The sequence below is a fragment of the Centroberyx affinis genome, unplaced genomic scaffold (genome assembly GCF_046629955.1).
Source record: "Centroberyx affinis isolate AG114_WGS23_722 - 3 ecotype Tasmania unplaced genomic scaffold, CSIRO-AGI_Caff_v1 ptg004228l_1, whole genome shotgun sequence".
NCBI lineage: Eukaryota > Metazoa > Chordata > Actinopteri > Beryciformes > Berycidae > Centroberyx > Centroberyx affinis.
The window spans coordinates 24,708-49,105 of NW_027281970.1; the positions used below are offsets into that span (position 1 = coordinate 24,708).

Below are 24,398 nucleotides of genomic sequence, written 5' to 3' on the forward strand. Positions count from 1 at the left end.
ATTAAATCAGCATAGCGCCGGCAAATTAGCATCACGTACACGCATGCAGGGATAGACATAAATTAATCACATACACACACACACAAATGCAGGCAGACATTAACACATACACACACATACACACACATACATGCATAGACAATTCCACTATAGAATGATATGGCCTAGTTTAGACATGGTGCCCAGCCATAATTGGCAAATACATTATATTGAATACTGATCAAAATCTTCAAATCCAGTTACAAAATTAGGTCTGAAAAATTATGGGATTTTGAAATGGAAAATGTACAGAAACTCTGTATGTATATGTATGTATTTATGTATGTATTTATGTATGTATACATACACACACAGACACACACACACACACGTCAAATAAATAGCTCCCTTTAATACATCCCTTAATGCAAATAAGCATCTCACAACACACGCCAAACAACAGCTGTAATCCATGATGAATACATCCATATGCATAATACCTCATTGTCCAATTACTATTTACATTTATATGTAAATGGTAATTGATTTCATATTCATAGACTTATATCACACGTTTCAAAAACATACAGTTGAACTGTCTGTGGGAGTCTCTCAGCACCGACCAGTCATCCCTTCTCTCTCTCTCTCTCTGGGTTTCAGAGAACGTGTGCGGTGAAAGCTGGCACCTGGTGGGAAACTCCTGTCTGAAGTTCATCACAGCCAAGGACTCCTACGACAACGCCAAGCTGGCCTGCAGGAGCCACAACGCCGTGCTGGCCTCCCTCACCACGCAGAAGAAGGTGGACTTTGTCCTGAAGGAGCTGCAGATTATGAGCGTGGTGGTAAGCAGGAAGCGAGAAGGGGGAGGGGGACTGGGTATTAATTATTATATTTGATTAGATTTAGATTAGATGAAGCCTTAATGATCCCCGTGGGGAAATTGGGTCTCCACAGCAGCAGAGAATAGGATGTAGATAAGACATAAGACACATAGAGAGTCGTGAAGATAAAACTGGGGAATTACCGCCAGAAGATTACAACAACCAAACATTTAAAAATAATACAGCAGCTAAATAAATGGGGATGAAGATACAGCATTTCACATTACATTTCAATGTTGCAGTCATTGTAAGTCTCGCCAGTTAATAGTGTTGGCTCAAAACTTAGAAATATAAATGTAAATGTAATGTAAGTCCAGCCTTAAATCAATCAGGGCTGGATTTGGGTCTTGGTGGAAATTAGCAGGGGTTAATTTCATGAATCCAAGATTATGGGTAGAAAAAAATGACCCTAAAAAGATATTAAAGTGCAGCTTATTGATCAACAGTGCCATAATTCTCACTTTCATATCAGCTTGACTTCTTTTAAGCAAAGGGTTTGTAATACAAAACATACTCCCCCTAAAACATCATTTCAAGTGGCCAGAGAAGCCCCCCATGGCTGATTTAGGGGTGCACACCATCACATTTCCTGAATTAATTAGGCATTGAAGTTGGTGTCTCACATTTTTACGGTTGGAATTCTTTGACAAAGCCACTGCGGGGGGAAAAAAGTATTTTGGGATCTAACCCACTGAGCAATTTTACGTTGATTAGACGTTTAAAACACGTCTAAATGGCCATAGCCGTCTAGGCTAAATTAAGTTTAAATGGGGTTGAAAAGTGAAAGTTTATTAGATGTCTATACATAGACAATATTATCCTGGACTATATGAGAGCTACGCATAGACGCAATGTTGAAATTACTTCTTGTGCTGAGATAATTATCTTGTAGGCTAGTCTACAGGACTTCTCTGGTGCATATTTTTGGTATTTACAGATGTTTATTCATTGTAATAATGTATTTACTGCTTGGTCTAAAATAGGTCTATACATAGCCGTAATGATCCTGGGCTATATGAGAGCTAAAGCATAGACGCGACGTTGAAATCACGTCTTTTGCTCAGTGGGAAATGAATGGCCTAATTACAGCTAAATCTATCTAAATGTTTTAGTGTGTCCACACTTGAGGTCAGTGAAGAGTTTGAAGTATTGCACAGCCCCAATGTGTCAATGCATTGCACATGTGAAGCTCTACCGTCTTGCTCTGCACAAATACTGCCAGGGACGCGATTCTGTTCCTCACTAAGGCCATCCATGCAAACATGTGTGCACTCATGGTCCTGTAAAGTGCTGAGGATCCACCAAATTGCATATGTTCTGTTAGAATAAACAAGGCAAGATTTTTATGTGACAAATACACATCAGTCTGGATCACAAAGTGGGGCTGCAACAGAGGAGAGTGCCCTAACTAATTGAAAACTAATTGAAATCCCATAGATTTGGTCTATTTGTCCAAATTAAATTATGGCGGTCACTCACGGGAAATCTTCTGCGCCTGCAGGAAGTGAAGGATCGAAACTTAGAAGAGAAATCCAAACTGTCTCCTGAGCAGTGAGCAGCAACATTGTATTTTTCCTCTCTCATCCCTTTGGTTTCCTTTGGTGTAAAGCATCACAGACCGGCTGGTTGGTAAACATGAGTGTGCCGTGTGCATTTTACTGACTTTACACTCCATGAGTTGTGGGTACTGAAGTTCACATAGTTTTCAAAGAGTAACCTCACACTGCCATTTGGAGCCACCAACATGCAAAGTTGTCTAGTGCAGCGTTAACTGTAGCTTGCAGCCTCCCTTTTTTCATGCATTTGATCAGCAGTCACCCAGGAACAGAAATTTCAAAATAGGCTACAAGCTCTGGAAATCCAGCAGATCAAGAATGAGACTCTCAAGTGTACACAGTCACAAAGACTGTGAATCATGCTCAAGTCTTCTTGTGTTATATTGATGCCGTTTGTGCTGTTGGGTAGTTTCAACTATTTCCAGACAGGATCAATCAATCCCAGAAAGGCAATTAAATCCCTTGGAAACAGTAATTCGACCGATGTCTGCAAGAGATCGAGCTCTCTTTGTTTACTACTACTGCAACGGCATGGCGATTGATTAGAGATGGGATGGATAACACAGCCTATCAAGTCAAGTGAAGTAAAGTTCCTTTTATTGCCACTCAGCCTGGCCAGGGGAATTTGTGTCAGTACAGGAGAAGAATTCCTCTGACAACAAACCTCCTCGTGCACAAATTTTGTTGCTTGCAACCCAGCCAAAGTTGTGATTTATGGGAAATAAAATTTTATTTCAAAATCTGTTATTTACATTGATTTTTAAATCAAATGTGTGACACATCAGTCTTCAGCTATAGAGTAAATGTGTCATATTGCCCAACCACTATCAGCATTCATCAAATTGAACACCACTGAAAATGTCAACTCCAGTGAAGAAATTCAGATCTGCAAAGTGTTGCATCTCAAAATGGAAAACGTGTTATTAATGTGGCCCGCTGGTGTGTGTTTGCAGTACAAGGCCTCGGTGACGCCCTGGGTGGGACTCAGGAAAATCAACGTGTCCTACTGGTGCTGGGAGGACATGTCTCCCTTCACCAACACCACCCTGCAGTGGCTGCCCGGCGAGCCCAGCGACGCCGGGTTCTGTGGCTACCTGGCCGAGCCGGCGCCCAGCGGCCTCAAGGCCCAGACCTGCATCAACCCGGTCAACGGCAGCCTTTGTGAACGTCCAGGTTGGTTCAGAACGATGAATGAAAGGCAAAGGGACACTTACTCCAGTGTATTAACCTGTGTGTTGACCTATAGGAAGAACTTAACCAAATCTGGCAAAATTGTGATGTGTTGTGCAAACACAGTACATACACGGGAATATTGAGTACTTACAATACTTTCCTATAGGTTGATACTCAGGTTAGCACACTGGAATAAGGCTATTGTGAAGAGTTACCGAAAAATGTCAGGTAAATGCCTAAAAGCGAAAATGTAAAAGGAGTAATTTAAAAGGCCACCTTCACAAAAATGAGTTTCAGTGTTTTCTTTATGCCAGCAGCAATCAGAAACAAATGATTTTCAGCATATGGTCGTTATCAGTGTAATTCCATTATGTCCTAATGCACAGAAACACACCCGCACACACACAGCATGCAAAATATAATTGATGGGTGAACACATTGGTGGTAATGCCCAGACTCGGGCCAAATAGTATCTGCAGATACTTCTTATTTTAGCCTAAAAATTTGGGTGTGTTTTGCTATGCTGGACAATACAGTGAGTGCCAGAAAATATCGGAAAGTCAATTTAATAACATTTTCTTTCTCTCTGTATCGTCCTCAGGCAGTAAATCCCACCAATCTGCTACTCCCAAACAATAAGATTTATTTTCAGATACTATTTGACCCAGATCTGGTAATGCCTTGTTCATCGTGGCAGAACATGTCAGCAACACCTTCAGGGTTGCGGGTTCAATTCCCCGTGTTGCACTACCAGAGTTAGGCGCTCATGGTGCTGTAAGGGGCTTTTCACATCATTTCTTTAAACTTTTCCTCAGCCAACCACAGCGCTAAGCAGTGCCGGACGCCCTGTGCCATGCGGGCCACCTGCAGCGAATGCACCAGCAGCAGCTCTGAGTGCATGTGGTGCAGCAACATGAAGCAGTGCGTCGACTCCAACGCCTACGTGGCTTCCTTCCCCTTCGGACAGTGTATGGAGTGGTACACCATGAACAGCTGTCCACGTAAGATATATCGTCTTGTTTGTCTCCCTCTTTGCAAGTTTCAAGCTGCGAGATTCATGTTTTTGTTTTGTTTTTTTATATATATATGCATCTATGGTACTAAGCAGTCAGTGCTGTGGTGTGTTCACTTGGCAATCAAACGGTGTATCCAGTACTGTGACGTCTTTTTCCTTGGATTTTCTATTGATATAATTTGAGTTTCTGTAGGTGGCGCTCTTTTCTTTGTCTGCTCAGCCATGGTGGCTATCACTGCTCATGCTAACAAACATGTATTTATATGAAAATGTTTCAAATTATTACTTAAGCCTTGGATTAAACAGCAGTTGCTGCATGCACATCTAAAACCCTCCTAGGCACGATTCATGTGGCGTAACCAATGAAAGCAGGAACACTCCACACAAAAATCCAACATAGATATGAAGTACACACACCATAATGCTCCAATTACAGTTAATGTACTCAACCACTCAAGCATATATACTGATGTTCATCAGACTTAAAACAACCACATAAAGACAACTTTATAAATAACCATGATTTTCTGGAGAATCATGAGTATTCAGAAGAGCATCTTTGAATGCTTGTTTTTCAACCTTCATTTAACCAAGCACGTTAAACTACGGCATGGTGAAAGGCCCCTCCAGCAGTGGAGATGGGGATTAATAATCTAATTTAATAGTTTGGTAACATCATCTGCAGCTCGTACTTTGTTTGTGTAGAGTGCAGCAGAGAACAATTTTAATATATTTGGCCTGGCAGGTCAATTAAGAACAAATTGTTACTTACAGCCATGGGCAGGCAAATCCCTAGAGGGGTGAGAGGTAGGAATTAAAGTTTAGGCTAATGCCTACAGAGAGCAGGTATAGTGAACGGATGGTTCTGGGATGCCAGAATTTACTGTTGAGTTTTCTGGAGGTGTCCTGGGTGTAATTCAGCTCTCACCCATCACTCATCTACATGGACGCTCACCCTGATTTGATAGCAGGGTTACATCCTGTGTATTGGTAAATACTAGGGTTAGACTGGTATATCAGTTTGCAGATATATTGGGCTTGCTGATATTGGCCTTTTACTAAATATTGGATATCGGCCAGTAGGGCTGAACGATTTTGAAAAAATATCTAATTGCGATTATTTTGACTGATATTGCAATTGCGATATGATTTGCGATATTAGAGGGAATGATAATTTTTACATCATTATTCTCATTTTCATTGAAAAACGTATTAAAATGATTATGGTGTGATTTTTGCGGGGATCTGTACCAAAGATGTTTTCTGAAGTCTGTAGAATATGATGTGTAGGCCAGGACATCTCTGCAGCATGACAATATTTAATTTAAAATGGTATTTTGACACATTTCACCTTTAACAAATATTGCGCCTCCTGCGATTTGAAAATTGCAGTAGGCCATATTGCGATTTCGATAAAATTTCGATTAATTGTTCAGCCCTATCGGCCAGTCAGTATCATCCACCTCCGATATATGATAGAGGTTCCTCCCTGATCACAGTTTAACCCCGCTAACCCTAAAAGAATTTCATTAGTCTGGGTTTCAGTGGACAGTTTTAGTGTCTCATAATGGTCTAAAATGTGTTTGCGAGGCTTTTCCATCCTGCCAATAATAGAATTCTGCAGGATAACACTGAACACTTTCTTTGCATGACAAAATATCAGCTATCAGCAACTACAGTCTAAAAACAAAGGTATCTGTCTATTGCATGGTTTCTCACTGGTGCTATGATGTGTGTGTGTGTGCTGCAGCGGAGAACTGTTCTGGCTACAGAACCTGTGGCCAGTGTCTGGACCAGCCGGGCTGTGGGTGGTGCACCGACCCCAGTAACACAGGGAAGGGTCAGTGCATCGAGGGCTCGTACCGCGGCCCGTTCCAGACCTCGGTCCCCGCCCCCTCCACGCTGCCCGGCCTGCCCTCCAGCCCCCAGCCCGCCCTCAACGCCAGCATGTGCCCCAACGAAGCCAAATACAACTGGTCCTTCATCCACTGTCCAGGTGGGGATCAGTTAGCTGTTCGTTTTGGAGAGATTTTGGAGAGACTGAGATTTTTGAAACTATTCATATTTTTTTAAGTATTTGCACTTAAATCTTGAGTGAAATATTGAAAGCATCTCAAGTGCAATTTTTGTTATTCGTTCAATTTTTTAGCTCCCAAAAGGATTGCAGATGCTGGACCACTCATAGGGATTTTTTCACTAATTTATGATAACAAAGTGAAAAACACTTCACAAATACCGAGCAATGAAGTGGAGTGGCTCTTGGGACTGATCGTTTTGGTTGATAGTAGTGTAGTAAATCTTACATGCCTGCTAAATAAATCTGGTAGTTCTAGAGAAAATCAGGATCATGTAATTCTACAGGAATTTGTGTGATATAACAGACTGTAGATATCACTCTCTGTGTACACACATACTCAAAATTCTCTAGCTGTTTGAGCCTGGGTCTGTGTATTAAAAATAATATTTTTTCCATTGTACGATGTTGATATGTCCATTGTATGCTCTCTGCTGTTTGGCAGCTTGTCAGTGTAACGGTCACAGCCAGTGTGTCAACGAGAGTGTGTGTGAGAAGTGTGAGGACCTGACAACTGGGCGACACTGCGAGAGCTGCATCTCCGGTTTCTATGGCGATCCCACCAACGGGGGCAGCTGCCAGCGTGAGTAGCCACGGGTCAATCAGTCAATCAATACATGAATCAATCAGTCTTTCTAAATAGCTTAATTTGACTTGTTGGTATTTCACAGTTATGTTTTGTGTTCAGCCTTTTTCCTAATTCCTAGATGTAAAGCAAAGTGCTTCTCCGGGATGTTAAAGATTTACTCTGCTCTACAGCTAATACTGACAGTCAGTCAATCAAACAATAAATCAGTCAATCAATCAGCCATTCCTTCGACAGGTTCATTTAGCTTGCCAATATATTACAGCCATGCTGTATGTTTTGTGTTTTTGCTGATACCGAGCTGTAAAGCAAAATGTCCCTCCAGAATATTAAAAATGTACTCTGTTTTATAGCTAACAGTGACAGTCAGTTTATTGGTCTTTCTACATAGCTTTGTTCAGCTTGTCAGTATGTTTCTCGCTTTTTCTTTTTCTTGTTTTGCTGACTCCTGGTTGTACAGCAAATTGCCCCTCGGTGATAGTAAAGATTTACTTTACAGCTAATAGTGACAGTCAGTCTATCAATTCAATTTCTTGATGTGTTATGAGCACAGTAAGATCTTTCTTAAATTGCCAAAGCATAAGTGCAAAGCACATTATCAATACATCTCAACTTACAAGCAAGTAATCAAGCAAACACATATCCACATGAGGATAAAATTGTAACTAGCTGTCCCTCATTGCTTTGCAGGTAGCTGCATATTTCGCAGCTGGTGTAGATTTGTCAGACAGTCACTTTAATTTATTTGCACAGTGATAAAACCCAGAGGCAGGAAGTGAAAAGCAATAAACTCCAAAGATAAAAACGGCACAAGAGGGGAATAGTACAAATTTGTGCAGGTGAGATAAAAATCCCAAGGGACTTAAAAACATCACACCTCAAAATGAACAAACATAATAGATATTTTAATTTGGCACTATCTGTAACAGGCTGTCTGCAGGTCTTAAAATGTCATAAATCATATTATCCAAACTTAAGGCCATAAAAGATATTGGATACAGTTACATAAAGCATTTTAAGTCTTAAATTCAGTTGTAGAGGTCTTAACAATGCTGTGGTTTCTTGGTATGTGATTGATGAGAAATCAGCCCAGTCATGCAGACCTATGTCCTCATAACACTTCAGTTTTCGTTTCTATGAAAATAAAAGAAAACACTTAACAGACTGTGTTAAGTTTTTAAATTATTTAAATTGTTTGCTAAATTAGTAGAAGAGCTCTGCCCTTAACATCTCTATTTGTCACAGTGAATGAGAAAATGGTGACAAAGCATGTTTCATCCTGGAATTAGAAGTCAAAGCTCTTTCAGAGTAGAACAAGATGCAGCAAGAACACTTAGGAACATTTGTCATGAAAAATTAGTGTTAAGACAAAATGGAGTTCATAAAACATAAAGCAGGGAGGAGTCCTAATGTAATGGTGAATAAAACAAAACTGACAAAATCGTGAAAGAAAGATCCAACTATCTTTTTTTTTTTTTAGGTGTTTTTTTTTGTTTACCCTAATCATCTAAATTTGTGTTCTAATTGGAGCTAACTACGCTCAAATAGAGATTTTTAGCCAATTAGCCGCAGTCAAAATGTATCAACATTACTGGTCGTGAAATCTTGCTAGAATGGAAACTAAATAAACCTGTGTTCAGTATTCAGCAGTACTGGTAGAGCTTTCTGTAGCTGTGTGGTAATATGGTAGCAGTAGTTACATTTATAAAGCATATGAAGTTGCTTTTCTTGCTGCTCATTCTAAAACTGATGTGTTTTTTGTTGTTGTTGTTGTTTTTGTTTTTTGCAGCCTGCAAGTGCAACGGCCACGCCAGCATGTGCAACCCCAACAACGGAAAGTGCTTCTGCACCACCAAGGGCATCAAAGGGGACCGCTGCCACCTGTGAGTCTCCCAGGAGCCGTTGTATCACACTCCTCTGTCCCGCTGTCTTCTTCCCTTTGTTTTTTTTATGCCCCCACTTCCTTCTGCTATGTTACCATACAGTATGTCTGTTGCCGGCAAACCTTGTAACTGGAATATTTTTGTCCCCTACAATGAAATCAGGGGTGAGGGGGAGGGAGGTGGATCAGTCTTTGTTCGCTCGTTTGTTAATTCGTCCGTCCATCGCATGCAATATCTCAGACATCGCTGATTGGATTTTGATGAAACTTGGGAGAGTGATGCATATCAAAACAAGGTGACATATTTGTTACTGATTGGCCGAGAGAGGGTCTGCATCATTTGTGAGGAAATGAGACGTTTACTGTTACTGACCAAGGGCTTCATGACTTCTCAAAGCCTGTGATAATACCGGCAAAATTACATGGTCGCCAATCTGAAAATAAGGCTGGTTTTTTTTGCCCTTAAATTTCTGGAAAGTCGACTTCTTATAGACATCAGGTGTTTATCCGGCAGCGACTATGCAGACAGATATGTCTCTCAGCACCGCCAGGCCTCGGTCTTTCATTCTTCTTTCTCTATTTTCCTTTCGCCGCGGTGCCTCTGACTCCAGTTGACTGAAGGTCAGGGCCCGCGGCGCTGTCGACCGCGTGGCTCCTCAGCCCGCTGCGTGACGCATGGATTGCTGCCCAGCGTAGTTTTTACCCACAATTAAATCCTCCTCGTTCACGTCTCCCCTTCTTTCTCTCTTTCCACCATCTTTGTCCCATTTGCTGTCGCCTTTTCTCCGCCTCTTGCTTTCAGGTGTGAAGTGGAGAACCGTTACCAAGGCAACCCCCTCAAAGGAACATGCTACTGTAAGTGGAATTCCAATTACCAACTTCAATTGGGGGTGGGGGGTGGGGGAATCACACTAAGAAATCATTGTCAGGCCTGACTCTTCCTCCTTGTTCAGGTCAATACTAAGGCAGTTACATGGCTCTTAAATCAAAGTAGGTCTCAGGTAGTTTGATGTTTAAAGCCACAACAGCTAGAGGAGACGCAGCTTTTTTGAACGAGCGTGAGTGGCAGGTAGGAAGGAATCAATTGTGAGATGCAGATGAAACTAAATTGCAGAAGAACGTGGGGGCTTTTTGAAGCCCTGTCTTTCTCTCATCTGTGCCGTGATGACAGTCATTTCACCGGGGACAGATTGCAGTGCCGTTGCTCTTAAGTCCACACAGCAATTACAAAGTCTCCTGTCATCATTATACTTGTCAACTCAACTGTGATGAAACGGGGATATAATATAGGTAGGAAAATAGGTCTTTCAAACCAGCTAATGAAAATAACTTTGATGTCCTCTTTGCCCAACTATCTTTTTTTTTTCTTTTTTCTTTATTTTTAAGAATAGAGTAGGACTTCTAAATGATGGTTAGTTACCTGCCAAAGTGGCTGGTAGAGTAGACAAACTTACCAGCCAAAGTTGAAAGTTTCGTTGGTGGCTGGTGGTAATTTTACACCTAGTTTTTAGAAACAAGCCTGAGAAGTGGTCGGTGAATTTTGGAATCTGCCAGCAAAAAAAAGTCTTCCTAGTCTGGTTAAGTATGGAAATGAATTAAAAACTGTTTAGGAATTGGACAAAAAAGACTGAAACGTATGAAAAAAGTCTTTCGGTCCTCTTCTGATACACATGATTGGCCTTGTACTGCCCATTTTCTAATAATAATTTATTTATATAGCACTTTTCTTAACAAAGTTACAAAATGCTGGACACCAAAAGATTAAAACAATGACATGAAATAAATACAAGAATTAGCATAAAAATACACTAAAATAATAAAAGCCAACAGAGAAGGAGAATAAAACAATTGGGAAAAAGCGAGTTTAAAAAAGTATGTTTTCAACTGTGATTTAAACTCAGTGACAACCTTCTAATAGTCTCAGGTAAGCCATTCCATAACTTGGGGGCCTACACCGCAAAACCCGCTGACATTTCTTTTATTTCGCTATTTGTAGTTTCAAACAGTGATCTTCAGCTGTAGCTTGATGCAGGCTAGCAGACAGCCGTATTACCCAGCCACTGCCGACCTTCATCATAGAGAACACCCACCAAAATCTTCAAATCCATTCAAGAAATTGAGGCCCACAAAGTGTGTATGGAAGTTTGAAATGGAAAATGCTCGGGAGAGTCGGGTAATTTCCTGCCCTGAGCGCTGTGTGGAAACATGTTCTTGTGTGACTTTCAAACTAGACTGAGCGAGCTATTCTTCTTCTTTTGTAATCCCCCCCCCACCACCACCCACTCCCCCGGCTCTGACACTTCAAACAGACACGCTCCTCATCGACTACCAGTTCACCTTCAGCCTGTCACAGGAGGACGACCGCTACTACACCGCCATCAACTTTGTGGCCACGCCTGAGGAGGTATGTAGCCGACACCGAACGCCCCACCGACACAGCATCTGTCTCGCTTTTATTAGGATTAAAGATTGTAAAGTCAGCATGAGGCGATGGTGGTGATGAAGTTTTTTTTTTTTTTTTGTTGTTTTCTGTCAAGCGACTCTCAATTTCCGCCCTATGATTCTTCTCCAGTGGTTTATTTGTCATTTTTATAATGATAATAATGACGATAATAGCACCAGTAATAACAGTAGTAATCATAATAATAATGGCCATTGTAAGAATTCAAAACTATTTATACAGCATTTTTCTTCACAATATTACAAAGTGGTGTAAAATAAGAGCAACAAAACAAACTGATCGAACATAAACAAACCATCAACCATAATGAAGAGAAGACTTGCCCCGCTGGCTCCGTTAAGACCCAGTCAGCAGAGCCGACAAAACAATTCAGTGGCATGTTATCATAACAATACTGAAAAACAGAAAGTTCACTCAACAAAATTTCCTGTGCCCCGCAGCACGGATAGACAGGAAAGAAAGCAGATTGAAGTGTGATGGCTTAACATGAACTACACCGGCACCCAGGCAGTGTCACAGATGTTTTCCCCGGAAAACGAAGCCTTGTCCAGTCTTGTTTACCTGGCTGTAGCGTCTGGAGATGAAGCTGAATTACAAGGATCTGATTAAATATGCCAGATGGGATTTTTTTTCCCTGACAAAGCTTTCAGCAAGTGACGTCCGAGGCAGAACTAGGTCTAGATCCCTCCTCTGCAGAAGTCAGAAGGAAAACTGCATTCTCATGGTGTCTTGCTTCTGTATTTCAACATATTTCTGATTGAAATTTGCTGGCAGACAATATCAGCACCTAATTCAAATGAGACAAACCTGCAGAATAGAGGTGTTCAGGGGGATGAGTCACTTCAAATGCTGTAAACTTTCCTGACTGGAAGGATTTTAGCAATTTTTTTTTAATGAGGGGAGCCAAGTCCAGTTGTGATGCATTGACTGGAGGTTTTCCAAAGTAAAGATAACTACAAAGATTTAAATTGTTCCAAGTAAATGGAATGTCTGTGTTCCCACTAGAGCACTAACTATAAAAACATCCAAAACTATAACTATATTTTTGGTTCAATGTCAGACCAATTTTTATTTATTTATTATTTTTTATTAGGATTCAGAGACCATGATAAAACATTTTCAACCAATCAAATTGAAGTTGTAAGAAAGAAGGGGGCGGGAGAATTTGGACGGCTTTGTTTGCTGAGGAACTTATTACAGATATAATTGTAGTGTGAATGCTTGAGCAACAATGTATCATTATAGTTTATAATTATCTTAATAGTTATCGTTTTGGATGTGAATGGGCCTTGAGAGGGGATGGATTTTTGAAAATTTGCTTTCAATTTAAGCACTCAAAATCAAATTTTCACTGTACATTACACATCCTTCATCGTATATGTAGATAAATAGAGGATCTTTTGAATTTCTGTAGTGGGGCCTCTTTAACTCTTTAACTATTCATCTCCTCTAAACCTAATTAAATGTTTGTTGTGTTGTTAACAAGAAAAATTAATTATTAACAATTGCCTTGTTAGTAAGACATGGCTATCCATTGGCCGGTAAATATTTATTAGCTGTTAACTTACACCTACTTAACGTCCCGCTCACAGACTGGAATCACTTTAAAATTGTTTATTTTGATGCGGATCGTTTTAGACGTTGATTTTCATTCAAACGGATGCATTTTGCTGCTAATCCAAATGCAATTAGCTGTCCAAATTTGCTGTAGCATGCCATAATTGTTTGCACTGCTGCTAACTGGAGCTAGGGAGTGGAAAAGTCCCTGCCCTGCATTTACAGCACCGTTGGTTCTGTTGTTGTTTTTTGGCACGTATAGTATTTTTAACGTCCTTTTTTGACACCGTGCCTTTTGATGTTTAAAAGTCGACCACGAGACTCTTCAGTGATTCTTGGGAGTGTTTTATTTCCTCTTCGCTGCATGTTTATATGATACATGCAACTGGAAATAGATGTTGACAACAGTAATGGTGATGATGATGATGATGAATACATGTTTTCTGTGTCCTCTGTCCTTCCTCAGCCAAACCGAGATCTGGACATGTTCATCAATGCCTCCAAGAACTTCAACCTGAACATAACCTGGGCCACTAGCTTCACCGGTAGGTCTCAACCAACATGCTGTCACATGCCAGCTCAGTCTTCTGGAGGTGCAACCGGCTTAATTCAGTGAAGCGTCTGTGATGGGAGGGGCCTACTTTCACCAGGCCAGGTTCCCTCACAGGCGCTCGCCCCATGCAGCTTAATAGGTCGAGGAATAGTCAGATCAGATTCTGTGTAGTGCCGAATGTAGCAGCGAAGAATAAGATATCAAGAGCCTAGTTATATATCTGGGTTGCAGTCTTGTAGACGTAATTGAGACCTTTTAAACCTGATATATGTAAAAAATTCATTGGGACACTCAAAATGACTTTTGTGTAATCGCGGGAAAATACTTTTGGCATCCCAAAATGGGGAAATCATGTAGAGAAAGTGCTGTCATGTTCCTCTTGTTCATCAGATGAGGATGAAAATATCCTCCATTTCAAGCTGACTGTTCATGTTTAAACATCATCTTCACTTCACTTTATCTAGTACAGCGTCAAAATATTAAACACTGTTATTGTCTGATATTACGTATTATATCTACTATGTATTATACTTATGTCTGAATTCTCCTATACTGTGCAGTCATCTTAGTAGACCATCAATGAAAGACCTTGTGCCACCACACGATGCGCGAAAAACAATTTTCTTAGAAGTGAGAAGTGGTGCCATTTCACCAACTTGTTCTGTCATAAATGTTATTTCTTTCTGTCTGTCTGCCTTTCTATCTCTTTGTCTGTATTCCTTTGTCTTTCACTTCATTTGTCTTTCTTTCTCTTATTCTGCTATTTTCCTTTCTCTCCATCTTTGTTCCTTTTCTCTCTTCATTTGTCTTTCTCTTTCCTTTGTCTTTTCTCTCTACTTGTATTTTTTCTTTCCTACCCTTTCTCCACTCCTCCCTTCCCTTCTTCCTTCCTTCCTTCCTTCCTTCCTTCCTTCCTTCCATTACTCACTTCCTTTCTATACTTTTATCCTTTCTCCATCTCTATCTTTCTTGTCTGTTCTTCTTTCTGTCCTTCAGCAGGAACCCAGACTGGGGAGGAGATTCCCATAGTCTCCAGGAGTAACATCAAGGAGTTCAAAGACAGCTTTTCCAACGAGAACTTTGATTTCCGCAACAACCCAAACATAACCTTCTTTGTCTATGTCAGCAACTTCACATGGCCCATTAAGATTCAAGTAAGTTGGGCGTCCCGACGGCTCACTGAGTAGAGCGCAAACCATAAGGCTCAGTCCTTCTCGCAGCGACCCGGGTTCAAGTCCGGCCCGCGGTCGTTTGCTGCATGTCCTCCCCTCTCTCTCTCTTATACCTTCCTGTCTCTCTCTCTCACACTGTCTCTATCAATAAAGCATAAAAATGCCTAAAATAAATCTTAAAAAAAAAAAAAAAAAATCATTCAAGTAAGTTCTACAGCTCCTCTAAAATGATTTCCATTCTGCCTCTATCGTGATAAAATACATTTACAAATGGTTTGTGCTTTGTCAATGTGAAATTGCCATAAAGCTGCACTAGGCAAGACTTTTATGTAAAAATACACCCATTTTATCAGTTGAAATAAGGACTGGAGTGTCCAGTCCCCATGATGAGATGAGATGCTGTAGATTTGTGCTAGTTGTCCAAATTAAATTCTGGTGTTGGATATGGTCACTGGCGGGAAACCGAGTCTGTGCACAGGAAGTGACGAATTGAAACTTCAGAGTGAAATCCAATCTGTCTCCTAAATGGCAGCAGAGAAAGCTGGACTCCCCAACGTTAGACCTTTTCCTCTCTCGTCTTTTTGGTTTCCTTTGGTAAAAAAAAAAAAAGCATCACAGACCGGCCGGGTTGGTCAACATGAGCAGTTTATTTACAGGATTTCTGGGTACTGAAGTCTAATAATTCAAACAGTTGCCTCTGACTGCCATTTTGGGCGCAAACTGGCAAATTTGCCTAGTACAGCTTTAAAGCTCTGTCCTATTTTCCATCTTCAGATAATACAAATGCGAAAATTAATATCATTTAATATGAAATGAAATATGATAGAAATATGATTTACGCAAGCTAAACAAAGTACTGAATATTCTCTGTTGCTGCTTGAACTCATTTTTTATATTTGCATACATGCTTCTGTGCAGCTGCATGTTACTAACTAGTAGACTTTGGGCCCAAGTTCCCACTGGGACTAACCATGCTCAAAATGTAATGTATTCATGATACTGTAAGGCTCCCTGAATAAAAGCATCCACCAAATGGCACGTCAGGTCGTATAATATGTTTTCATGTGTGCACTCACTCATAGTCGGGTCACACATGTTACACAAATGCACGTTCGCGCACACACACACACACACACACACACACACACACACACACACACACACACACACACACACACACACACACACACACACACAGTGCCCCATTATATGCCCTGTGATTAAAGTGATGTGTAGTGTGGGAAATAAAACACCAGCCTCTTGCAGACTAGTCTAAAGCTAAATTTTCACTGTGACTGGTAAGCTTGTCTACTCTACCTGCCACTTCTGCAGGTAACCATCTATCATTTGCTGGTCCTGTTCTATTCTAAAAGCAAAACCGTTGGCTGGTAAAAATGAAAGTGGCCGGTAAATCTTGGCTTTCACCGGTCACTGTGGCCGGTTTCCTGCCCCGGTTGTCCAGTATCCATTCTCTAGTGTTGATGTGGCTCCTAGCTAGGTGTTGCTCGTTGGCAGCAGTAGTGAATACTCCCCTGTATCTACTCGCCTGGCTGCCGGTGGCATGTGTTTATGCAGCCAAGCCACAACCACTGCTGCACTCAGTGAACCTCTGCCATGTGGAGGGGGGGGGGGCTGAGTAGAGGAGAGCAAACTGTCCCATCAACAGTGCTCTTCCTGTGTGTCGGCAGTGATGTACTGGCGTAATGTGGAGTGTTTAGCACCTCTAATTGCATTATTTGCACCAGGGTAAGGGTCAACTCACTTCGATAAATTCACCGAGTGGATTTTCCTCAGTGTTAGAAAAATATAAATCCTTTGTCATATAAAGGCTTTTGATATCCAGTCTATTTGGAAATTATTGAGAAAGAAGATTGTATCATTAGTGAATTACATATAATCAGAATTTAAGTGCAGACTTCCTTAACTGCCACCCTGCCAGCCGCTCCTTTCCCTTCATCTACTTCCCCGCAGTCTGTCATCCCCTTACTTATCCTGCAGACGGCCCCTTTATGTGTATGTGTATGTGTTCACATAAATATACATACGCTTATGCATATGCACAAAGACACACACACACAGTTTGTGGTGTACTTTATTTTATCTCGTTCTCATTATCCCGCGTTTTAGTGTCTCTCGACATTTATGTGTATTTGTCTCCTTGTTTTCTCTAAAGCACTTTGTTACAAATGTTGTTGTTTTTTTAAAGCGCTTCATGAACAAGTTGAATTTACTACTTTCAATATACATTATGAATTGGGTTTATTGAAAGTTAATTAACTCTAACCCTGATTTGCACGACTAGCCTACCCAATTATGTTGGTACAAATACTTCAAAAGATGTGTAGCTTTTCAACTGCTCTATATTGAGTTGTATCTACAACCAAACTGTGTGCGTAGCTGATACTAAAACCATTCAGTGGCTGAAACTTGCTGTTTATTATCCTGTAGTTAAAGCAAGTTTCCAGTAATGTCTGAGACAAATGTTTCTGTACATGTGCATGAGTGTATACGTTCGTGTTTTGCAGCGTGAAAAAGGATAGAAATGACTCAGCATCAAAGCTAAATTTGATACGGGAATGTGCTGCCAGGATTGGTTGGTGCTGGTTTGGGACAACTGCGGCGACTTGCTCTGTCTTCGTGTGCGCTCCCCACGGCTGCCCGCCCGTGTGCCTGCCTGATCACTTCTGGAAGTGATTCGTCCCAAGCTCCTTCCCCCTCCCCACCCTCCGAAAAGGGATAGTCCTCCCTCTCGCCCGCCTCCATCCTCCATGTCCTCCCTCATGAGTGTTTTAATTTGCCCAGCTTCAGAACCAAACCCCCGGCTCCTGCCAAGCAGCCTGAGGAGGAGAGCCAGGTCTTCAGACCGGCTCTGCAGCGCGGCAGAGAGCCTTTCCTCCTGCCAGGCACCTCTGGTCCTCCTCACCTCTCTGCCCCTCTCTCTTGCTGGGTGGGATCATGTTGGAGATCACCCCTGTCCTCCAAACCATAGCATGCAGGTCTGCTAGCGTGTAAGTTTTCGTCCTCGCACTCATGGAGCTTTACCTTCGTCAGCGAGGTAACATTTTCCACTTGTTCCTCTTCCTTTTCTCCCACCCCCACCCTGTCTCATTTTTTTTTTTTTACCATTTCTTCTTTATAAAGGCCTTTTATTCGCCTTTTGTTGCTTTCACTTGCTTCCCTTGCCGTTAGTGGTTTGTTGTCTGTTGGTTGTGCGCTCAGTGTGTGTGTGGAATTGTAGGCGGTTGGTCCTCCAGTGTTGGCAGGCAGAGATTGGAGTGTTGGAAAATGGTTCATAAACAGCAACGGAGAAAGTGCAAGGGCAAAGTGGAATGTTAAGTTGAAACACATGCTGCATTGAGAGTGGGCTGTGTGCAAGCGAAGCTTTTTCTCCCAGCTTTAGTATGCAACCATACAAAGCTATCTGTCTCTCTCTCTCCGTCTGTCTCTCAGTCTGTCTCTCTCCGTCTGTCTCTCTGTCTCTCTCTCTCTCTGTCTCTCTCTCTTGCTCGCTCACTCACTCACTCTCCAGCATACCACCTCAAGGTTGTCTCTGTTTTTTGTTTTTCTTTCACGTGGTCAGAAGTCCCGCTACAACGGTGTGTATACCGTTCGCAGCAGCTTCTGTGTGTGTATGTGCCCTTGTGTGAATCATGCATTTTGCACGGTGAGAGAGCACGTTTGTTTGTTTTCGTCCATTTACATAGAGATTCACCTACAGAGCTGTGACTTGTACCGTCGCCTTCCAATCCGTTGCATTAAGTCAGCACCACACCTTATTACCCAAGGAATCGGACAGTTCAGCCACGGTCCTTGTTGGAATGCGCTGCAATTTTTCACATAATGTGTATCAAATAATACAGTTCATAACACTTCTGAAAAGCATGGGTCTTGGAGTGCGGCAGAAACCCTTTTGTAATACCAGTTCGACCCACAAAATGACAGCTTCTACAATGCTCAAAGTGAATTTTATGTTGTCTTCATCGTCGCCAAGGGGCCTGAATAATCAAAGCAGAATCAACTGCATTGAGATTAGTCAGCGAGCTCTGCCGCTCCTTTTTTTTTGCTTTCCTGATGAAGAATAGATTTGGATTTAATGATGTTTGTAATGAAACGCAAATCCCAGACTAATTACATTAAAGAGCTGTGATCTCCTGTTCCGTGCCTTAGTGAACATGTCATGATATGGTGGAGATTAGAGCAGTCTCCAATTTAATACCCCGCTGTGGAGTAGCAGCTGTAGCTATCAGCTGGCTGGGGCGCTCTGTGTATCAGTCTGGACGCATGTAGTGTGTATCTACACCATGCATGGCTGCCTGATTGGTGCTTCTTGAGACTGATTACAGACAGGTTGGGGAAACTAACCTTTTGGCCTGCTGGCCACAGTGGCTGGTTTATCTGAAAGATCATCGACTAGCCACTCATTATTTTAACTGCATAATTTTTTACAACAGAATAGGACCTCCAAGTGATGGCAGATTACAGCATCTTCTATTGGAAGAGTAGAAAGCCATAGTGAAAATTTATCAGCATTTGACTGCTGGCCATTTTTCCCACCATTGTCACAGGCATATTTGAAGAGACACCTTTTGAAATATTCACTGGCACTGGACGAACTTGGGTGTGCACATCCACACATGCACACACACACGCATGTAAGTGCGAACACAAAAGTGCACATGTTCAGCCACCCGCACACCAACCTCGCCTTATTATAACATCTTCCCTTTATTTTCCTCTCTCCTTTTCTTTAATATCTTTGTGGCACCTGTTGAGCAGCCCTCCCTCACGCCGATAACGATACATTTCTTGAAAGCTCCAGTATTGTTCAAGCGGCTGTCAGAAGCCATTAGAGCCAGAATTTTTCCCGTCTTAATGACCGGCGGCAGGATGACAGGGCCTGCTGTGAGATCCTCCGCGGCCCCTAAAGAGTCACCCTCCGCTGGGCACATAACGAGAGCGTCACCCGGGCCTCCCGCCGCCACCATCAGCCTGCCTCTCGGTGACAAAGCACAGCACACAGCTGACACTCAAGATTAGCTGCTACCATAACTGTTATCGCACATCTTCTCGCCGTGGCGGCCCGCTTGTACTTTTCAAAACGAAGGAGCTAAGCAAAGATGCAGCATTGACATGATGTTGAAGCACCTAAGCTTCAATGATGTTTTTCTTGTGTTCAGGAACTACAGCAAGTTGGATTTGGCCTTGAAGGCAGCTATTGTGTCATTAGGAGAGAGCATTATGTATCTATAATCACCTAGAGACATGGACGGCTTTGTTAGGCTGCTGTCACAAAGCGCACCGCGTTTCAGTATACCAGCTGACAGCTTAGGGCTTCTTTGATATCTCTAGGCTTTGCTCCTACAAGAATCCTTGCCAATCACAGTTTCATACAATCTCTGATAGTTTTTCTTTAATCCTTTCATTTTTACCTCCCATTTACATTTATGGGCAGAAAGAGAAGATTCCTTCAGAAAAGATTTTCCCTTAATCGCAAGGAGCTGGTGGGCTTCCTAGAAATTCTGAACACTTCCCAGAAATGTCTCTGCTTTGCTTGCGGAGGTGTATGTGAGGATCTGTCGGGCAGAGTGGAGCGAACCTCTGTCGCCTGCAGCACGGCGTTGGACCAGACCTTTTTTTTTTAAAGCCTGCTTACTTTGGAGAAGCGCTGGGGAAGTGGGCGGAACAGGGAGAGGGCAAGAGAAACGAGAGCCGCTGCTTCAGAATATTTCTGATCGGAATGTCAAAAAGCGAGTGAGGAGGAGTAGGAAAACGGAAAATGTCGGTGTGTTCTGGCTGTCCACCTCACACTTTTTCATCTTAACCCTGCAGCTGGTGTGTCTCTCTGTGCCCCACAGCCATTTAGATGCTATTCAATGGAGGCTTTTATCTAAAGTGCCTTACAGTACAGCATGGGTGCATTTCATTTACAGCATGGGTGGCCCGAGTCGGTTTTCGAACACCTAACCCTTCCGGTGTTGGTGCCATGCTCTACCCATCGAGCTACTCAGCACCAGGTAGTACAGAGAGATTCAGTTCAGTCCCATGCTGGTGACATCATCTTTTCAAAGTTTTCTATGGGTGTATTAGCACCCCGAACGTCTATTTGGTGTTCAACAGTCTGGAGGAAAACGATCACACCGAGGATTCGGCGCTCAACAGTAATCAACAGCAACACATTAGCGAGCCAGATGGCGCCGACTACACAAGTAAATTAGACCCAGGGCCGTTCACAAACGCACACGCGCCTGTCATCCTGCCGCACAGGGCCAATGCCTTTGGCTCCATGTTGCTCTCGAACAAGCCACTGTAGCTTTACATATTCCAATCCATCAAGCTTTTCCACGCATATATTGTTATTACTGATCATATATTAAGAATTCATAGACTAATCTGACGTGCACGCTGCTGCGTTCTCCGGCTTTTGTCTTTTTTTCTCCCCTCCTTTTTCCCGTGGAATTGTATGCAAATCCCTGCTTTGCTGGGGAATAATAAGCGAGAGCGGTGATGAGTTCTGGTCCAAGGTGTCACCTCGGAGAGCTGTCGGAGCGCGTGTGAGGGGAATTCTGCTGTTGGCAGAGACGCAGTACCCCCGTGCCACCAGAGAGGGGCAGTGTTGTGCCAGCAAGGGCTGTGTTCTTTGGGGGGGGGGGGTATGCGGTGGGGTGGGGGAGTGGAGGGGGGGGGGATAAAGCACTAGCAATGTTACCCCTGGCAACCTTGATTAAGACAGGATGTCGTTAGTACAATTGCTCTTGTGATGATTACACAGCGAATATTTCTGCCCACATGTGCACTGGGATGAGGTTTGTGCGAGCTGTGGGCAGCTGAGAGGCCGGCTGCTTGCATGTTGTCGGTTTGACAGGCATGCAGTCTGGAACACAGATAAGCAGGAAGACGGGGAACCTCCCAGTAGAAATGAATAGGAGTTGTGTGTCCCTGAAAAACACAGCCAAATACCAGAGCTAAGCCAGAGTACACCCTAACAATATGTTCATCTAAGTACAATGAATGCACCAATGTCACCGAGACGAATTCCGGTGCACAGTCATATCAAAGACTTGCATAGTATCATACAACATACATGCAGCATCTCACATACAGCGCAGCCTGTGTGTGTGTGTGTGTGTGTGTGTGTGTGTGTGTGTGTGAGCGGAGGCAGCGTTATCTTTCCTGCTCTGTTCTGCTCCTTTTGACAGATCTACAAGGTCGACTCCAGTCCTAAGCTTGCATGTTTATGAGTGTATAATGCTGACCCTCCTTTTTAAAATCCCCCTATTAAAGCAGATTTCTGTCTCTCTGTGTTTTGTCCTCTCTTTTCCCCCGCTGCAGATCGCCTTCTCCCAGCACAGTAACTTCATGGATCTGGTGCAGTTCTTTGTCACGTTCTTCAGGTGAGCACCCCCCCTCTCCTCCCTTCACTCCCCTCACACACACACACACACACACACACACAGCTGCAAACACCCCCCTTCCTCCTGTCAAGTCACTGTTCCGCACCACAGATGTGTTATACTGTTAGGGTGGCTGGAATTGTCTTGGATGTATGTGTGTGTGTGTGTGTGTGTGTGTTTGTGTGTGTGTGTGCGTGTATGTGTGTGTGAGATGCAGTGGGAACCATGGTGATGGATCACCAAAGCCACTCTACTGTAGCTATGCATTACTACTATTTCATTACTATGAAGAACCGCTCCAGCTTACTGGTTTATAGGAACTGGTAAGCTGTCAACGCACACACACACACACATGCACACACACACACAGGCAACTCTCACTCTGTGTCGCTCTATTACATTCGCTCATATCACACACACACACACACACACACACACACACACACACACACACACACACACACTCTTACTTCACATCTGTGTGGTCCACCTAAGGGAACAGGACATGCAGACTGGATTGTATGTGTATCTGTGCATACTTGCACACACATGCATGGGTATGTGTTGAAATGTGGGTTATTCCTGGGCTGGACTCCACTTCAGGAACTGCTGTAATGTGTTATCGATTTAAAAACTGAGAAGGACCAAAAATTGGGTAAAATGTGTGTCCATGCGCGCTTGAGTGCGTGTGTGTGTGCGTGTGTGTGTGTGTGTATGTGTGTGTGTGTATTCCTCTTGAGTGTCCCACGTGTGCTCCCTGAAGGAGAGTGTAGGACTGTGTGCACACTCCACAACGCCCTAAAAAAATTGCCGGCCGTTCCATGTCACGGTGCTTTTATTGATCCTGCAGCCACATAAAGGCGGAGAGCTTTGATAGTGGCAATTTGGAAGATTCTGATTTTTTTTTTTTTTTGTGAACAGCCCTTTGCAATTACTGTGACGCTCAAAAGCAGTGCAGTTAAACAGCGCCTGAATAATTCACCCTCCTCACTGAGGTTTTTGTAAATTTTTCTTGATGGGTTCTCTGCATTAAAAGCTGTAGGGATATTTTACGCTGTTCCAGCCGGTGAGCCTCCTCCCTCCCCTCCTCCTCCCTCCTCCCTCCCCCTCCTTGCACACAAATGCAAACCCTGCAATTACTGGCTCATGATGCAGGTATGTTTATACACATGCGTCAGCATTTGAACACGGGCACGTCAGCATTTGAAGCTTTGGACGGGCACCTACTGTGTGCAGTAAGCAGGCATCATAGCAATCCATAAAGATAACCACCCTCTAGCTTTCCTCCTCCTTCCTCTTCCTCTCTCCCTACCTCCCTCCTCCCCTGGCTCTCTCGTTCGCTCTCGTTCTCTCTCCTTCCTTCTCGCTCTCCCTCCCTCTCTCCTTTCACCCCTTGTTTTCCCTCTCCCGCTCCCTCTCTCCTCTTCCATCCTCCCTACCTCCCTCCATCCCTCTCTAGTTCGCTCTCGTCCTCCCTCCCCCTCTCTCTCTCCTTCCATCTCCAAGCTGCTCTCCCTCTCCCCCTCCCATTCTCTCTTCCTCCCTTCCTCCATCTCTCCCTCCTCTCTCCTCTCTCCTTCCATGCCTTGCTTCCCTCCCTCTCTCTCTTTCCCTCTCCCTTGCCCCATCCCCTCTCTTCCTCCATCCCTCTTTTCCTTCCCAACCTCCCACCACTCTCACTGGCTTGCTCTTAATCCCACAGCTCAGTCTTTTTTTGATGTGTGTGTGCTGCTTGCCACTGATTCAGCAGAGATGAGTAGAGACCCAAAGTTAGCTAGCTAGCAGCCTTGTCCCTGTTTGCTGCTGGTACTTTGGGCGCCGCATTGTTTGTGGCGCGGGGGAGGAGAGGGATGCTAATTAACGTGAAAATTGTTTGCTCTTTTTCACTCTGACTTTCTCTCTTTCTTAATCCCGCTCTTTCTCGCTGTCGGTTTTGCTCTCTCTCACTCTCTCTCCCCGCTCCCTGCCATGTTCCCTGTGGGGACAGGGGAAGGTGGTGCCATCCCCTTATCTGCAGCACCAGCACAGATCCCCCCACAAGCATTCGGCAGCCATGAAACAGATGCATTAAACATCAGCGTTAACCACAAACATCAGCGTTCACGTGTCTGCGTCCGG

General features: G+C 43.2%; 1 protein-coding gene across 1 annotated transcript in view; it reads left to right on the top strand.

Annotated features, from left to right (window-relative positions):
* Window positions 1–24,398, top strand: part of atrn (attractin) — a gene marked incomplete at its 5' end in the record, with an annotated part of 94,986 nt that overhangs the window by 23,837 nt on the left and 46,751 nt on the right. Inside the window, 11 exons of the mRNA XM_071543121.1 lie at window positions 640–821; window positions 3,370–3,589; window positions 4,405–4,590; window positions 6,355–6,600; window positions 7,124–7,261; window positions 9,054–9,147; window positions 9,949–10,001; window positions 11,456–11,550; window positions 13,631–13,709; window positions 14,714–14,871; window positions 22,219–22,280. Coding sequence (XP_071399222.1) covers window positions 640–821; window positions 3,370–3,589; window positions 4,405–4,590; window positions 6,355–6,600; window positions 7,124–7,261; window positions 9,054–9,147; window positions 9,949–10,001; window positions 11,456–11,550; window positions 13,631–13,709; window positions 14,714–14,871; window positions 22,219–22,280 — 1,513 coding nt within the window. The remainder of the gene's footprint in view (window positions 1–639; window positions 822–3,369; window positions 3,590–4,404; window positions 4,591–6,354; window positions 6,601–7,123; window positions 7,262–9,053; window positions 9,148–9,948; window positions 10,002–11,455; window positions 11,551–13,630; window positions 13,710–14,713; window positions 14,872–22,218; window positions 22,281–24,398) is intronic.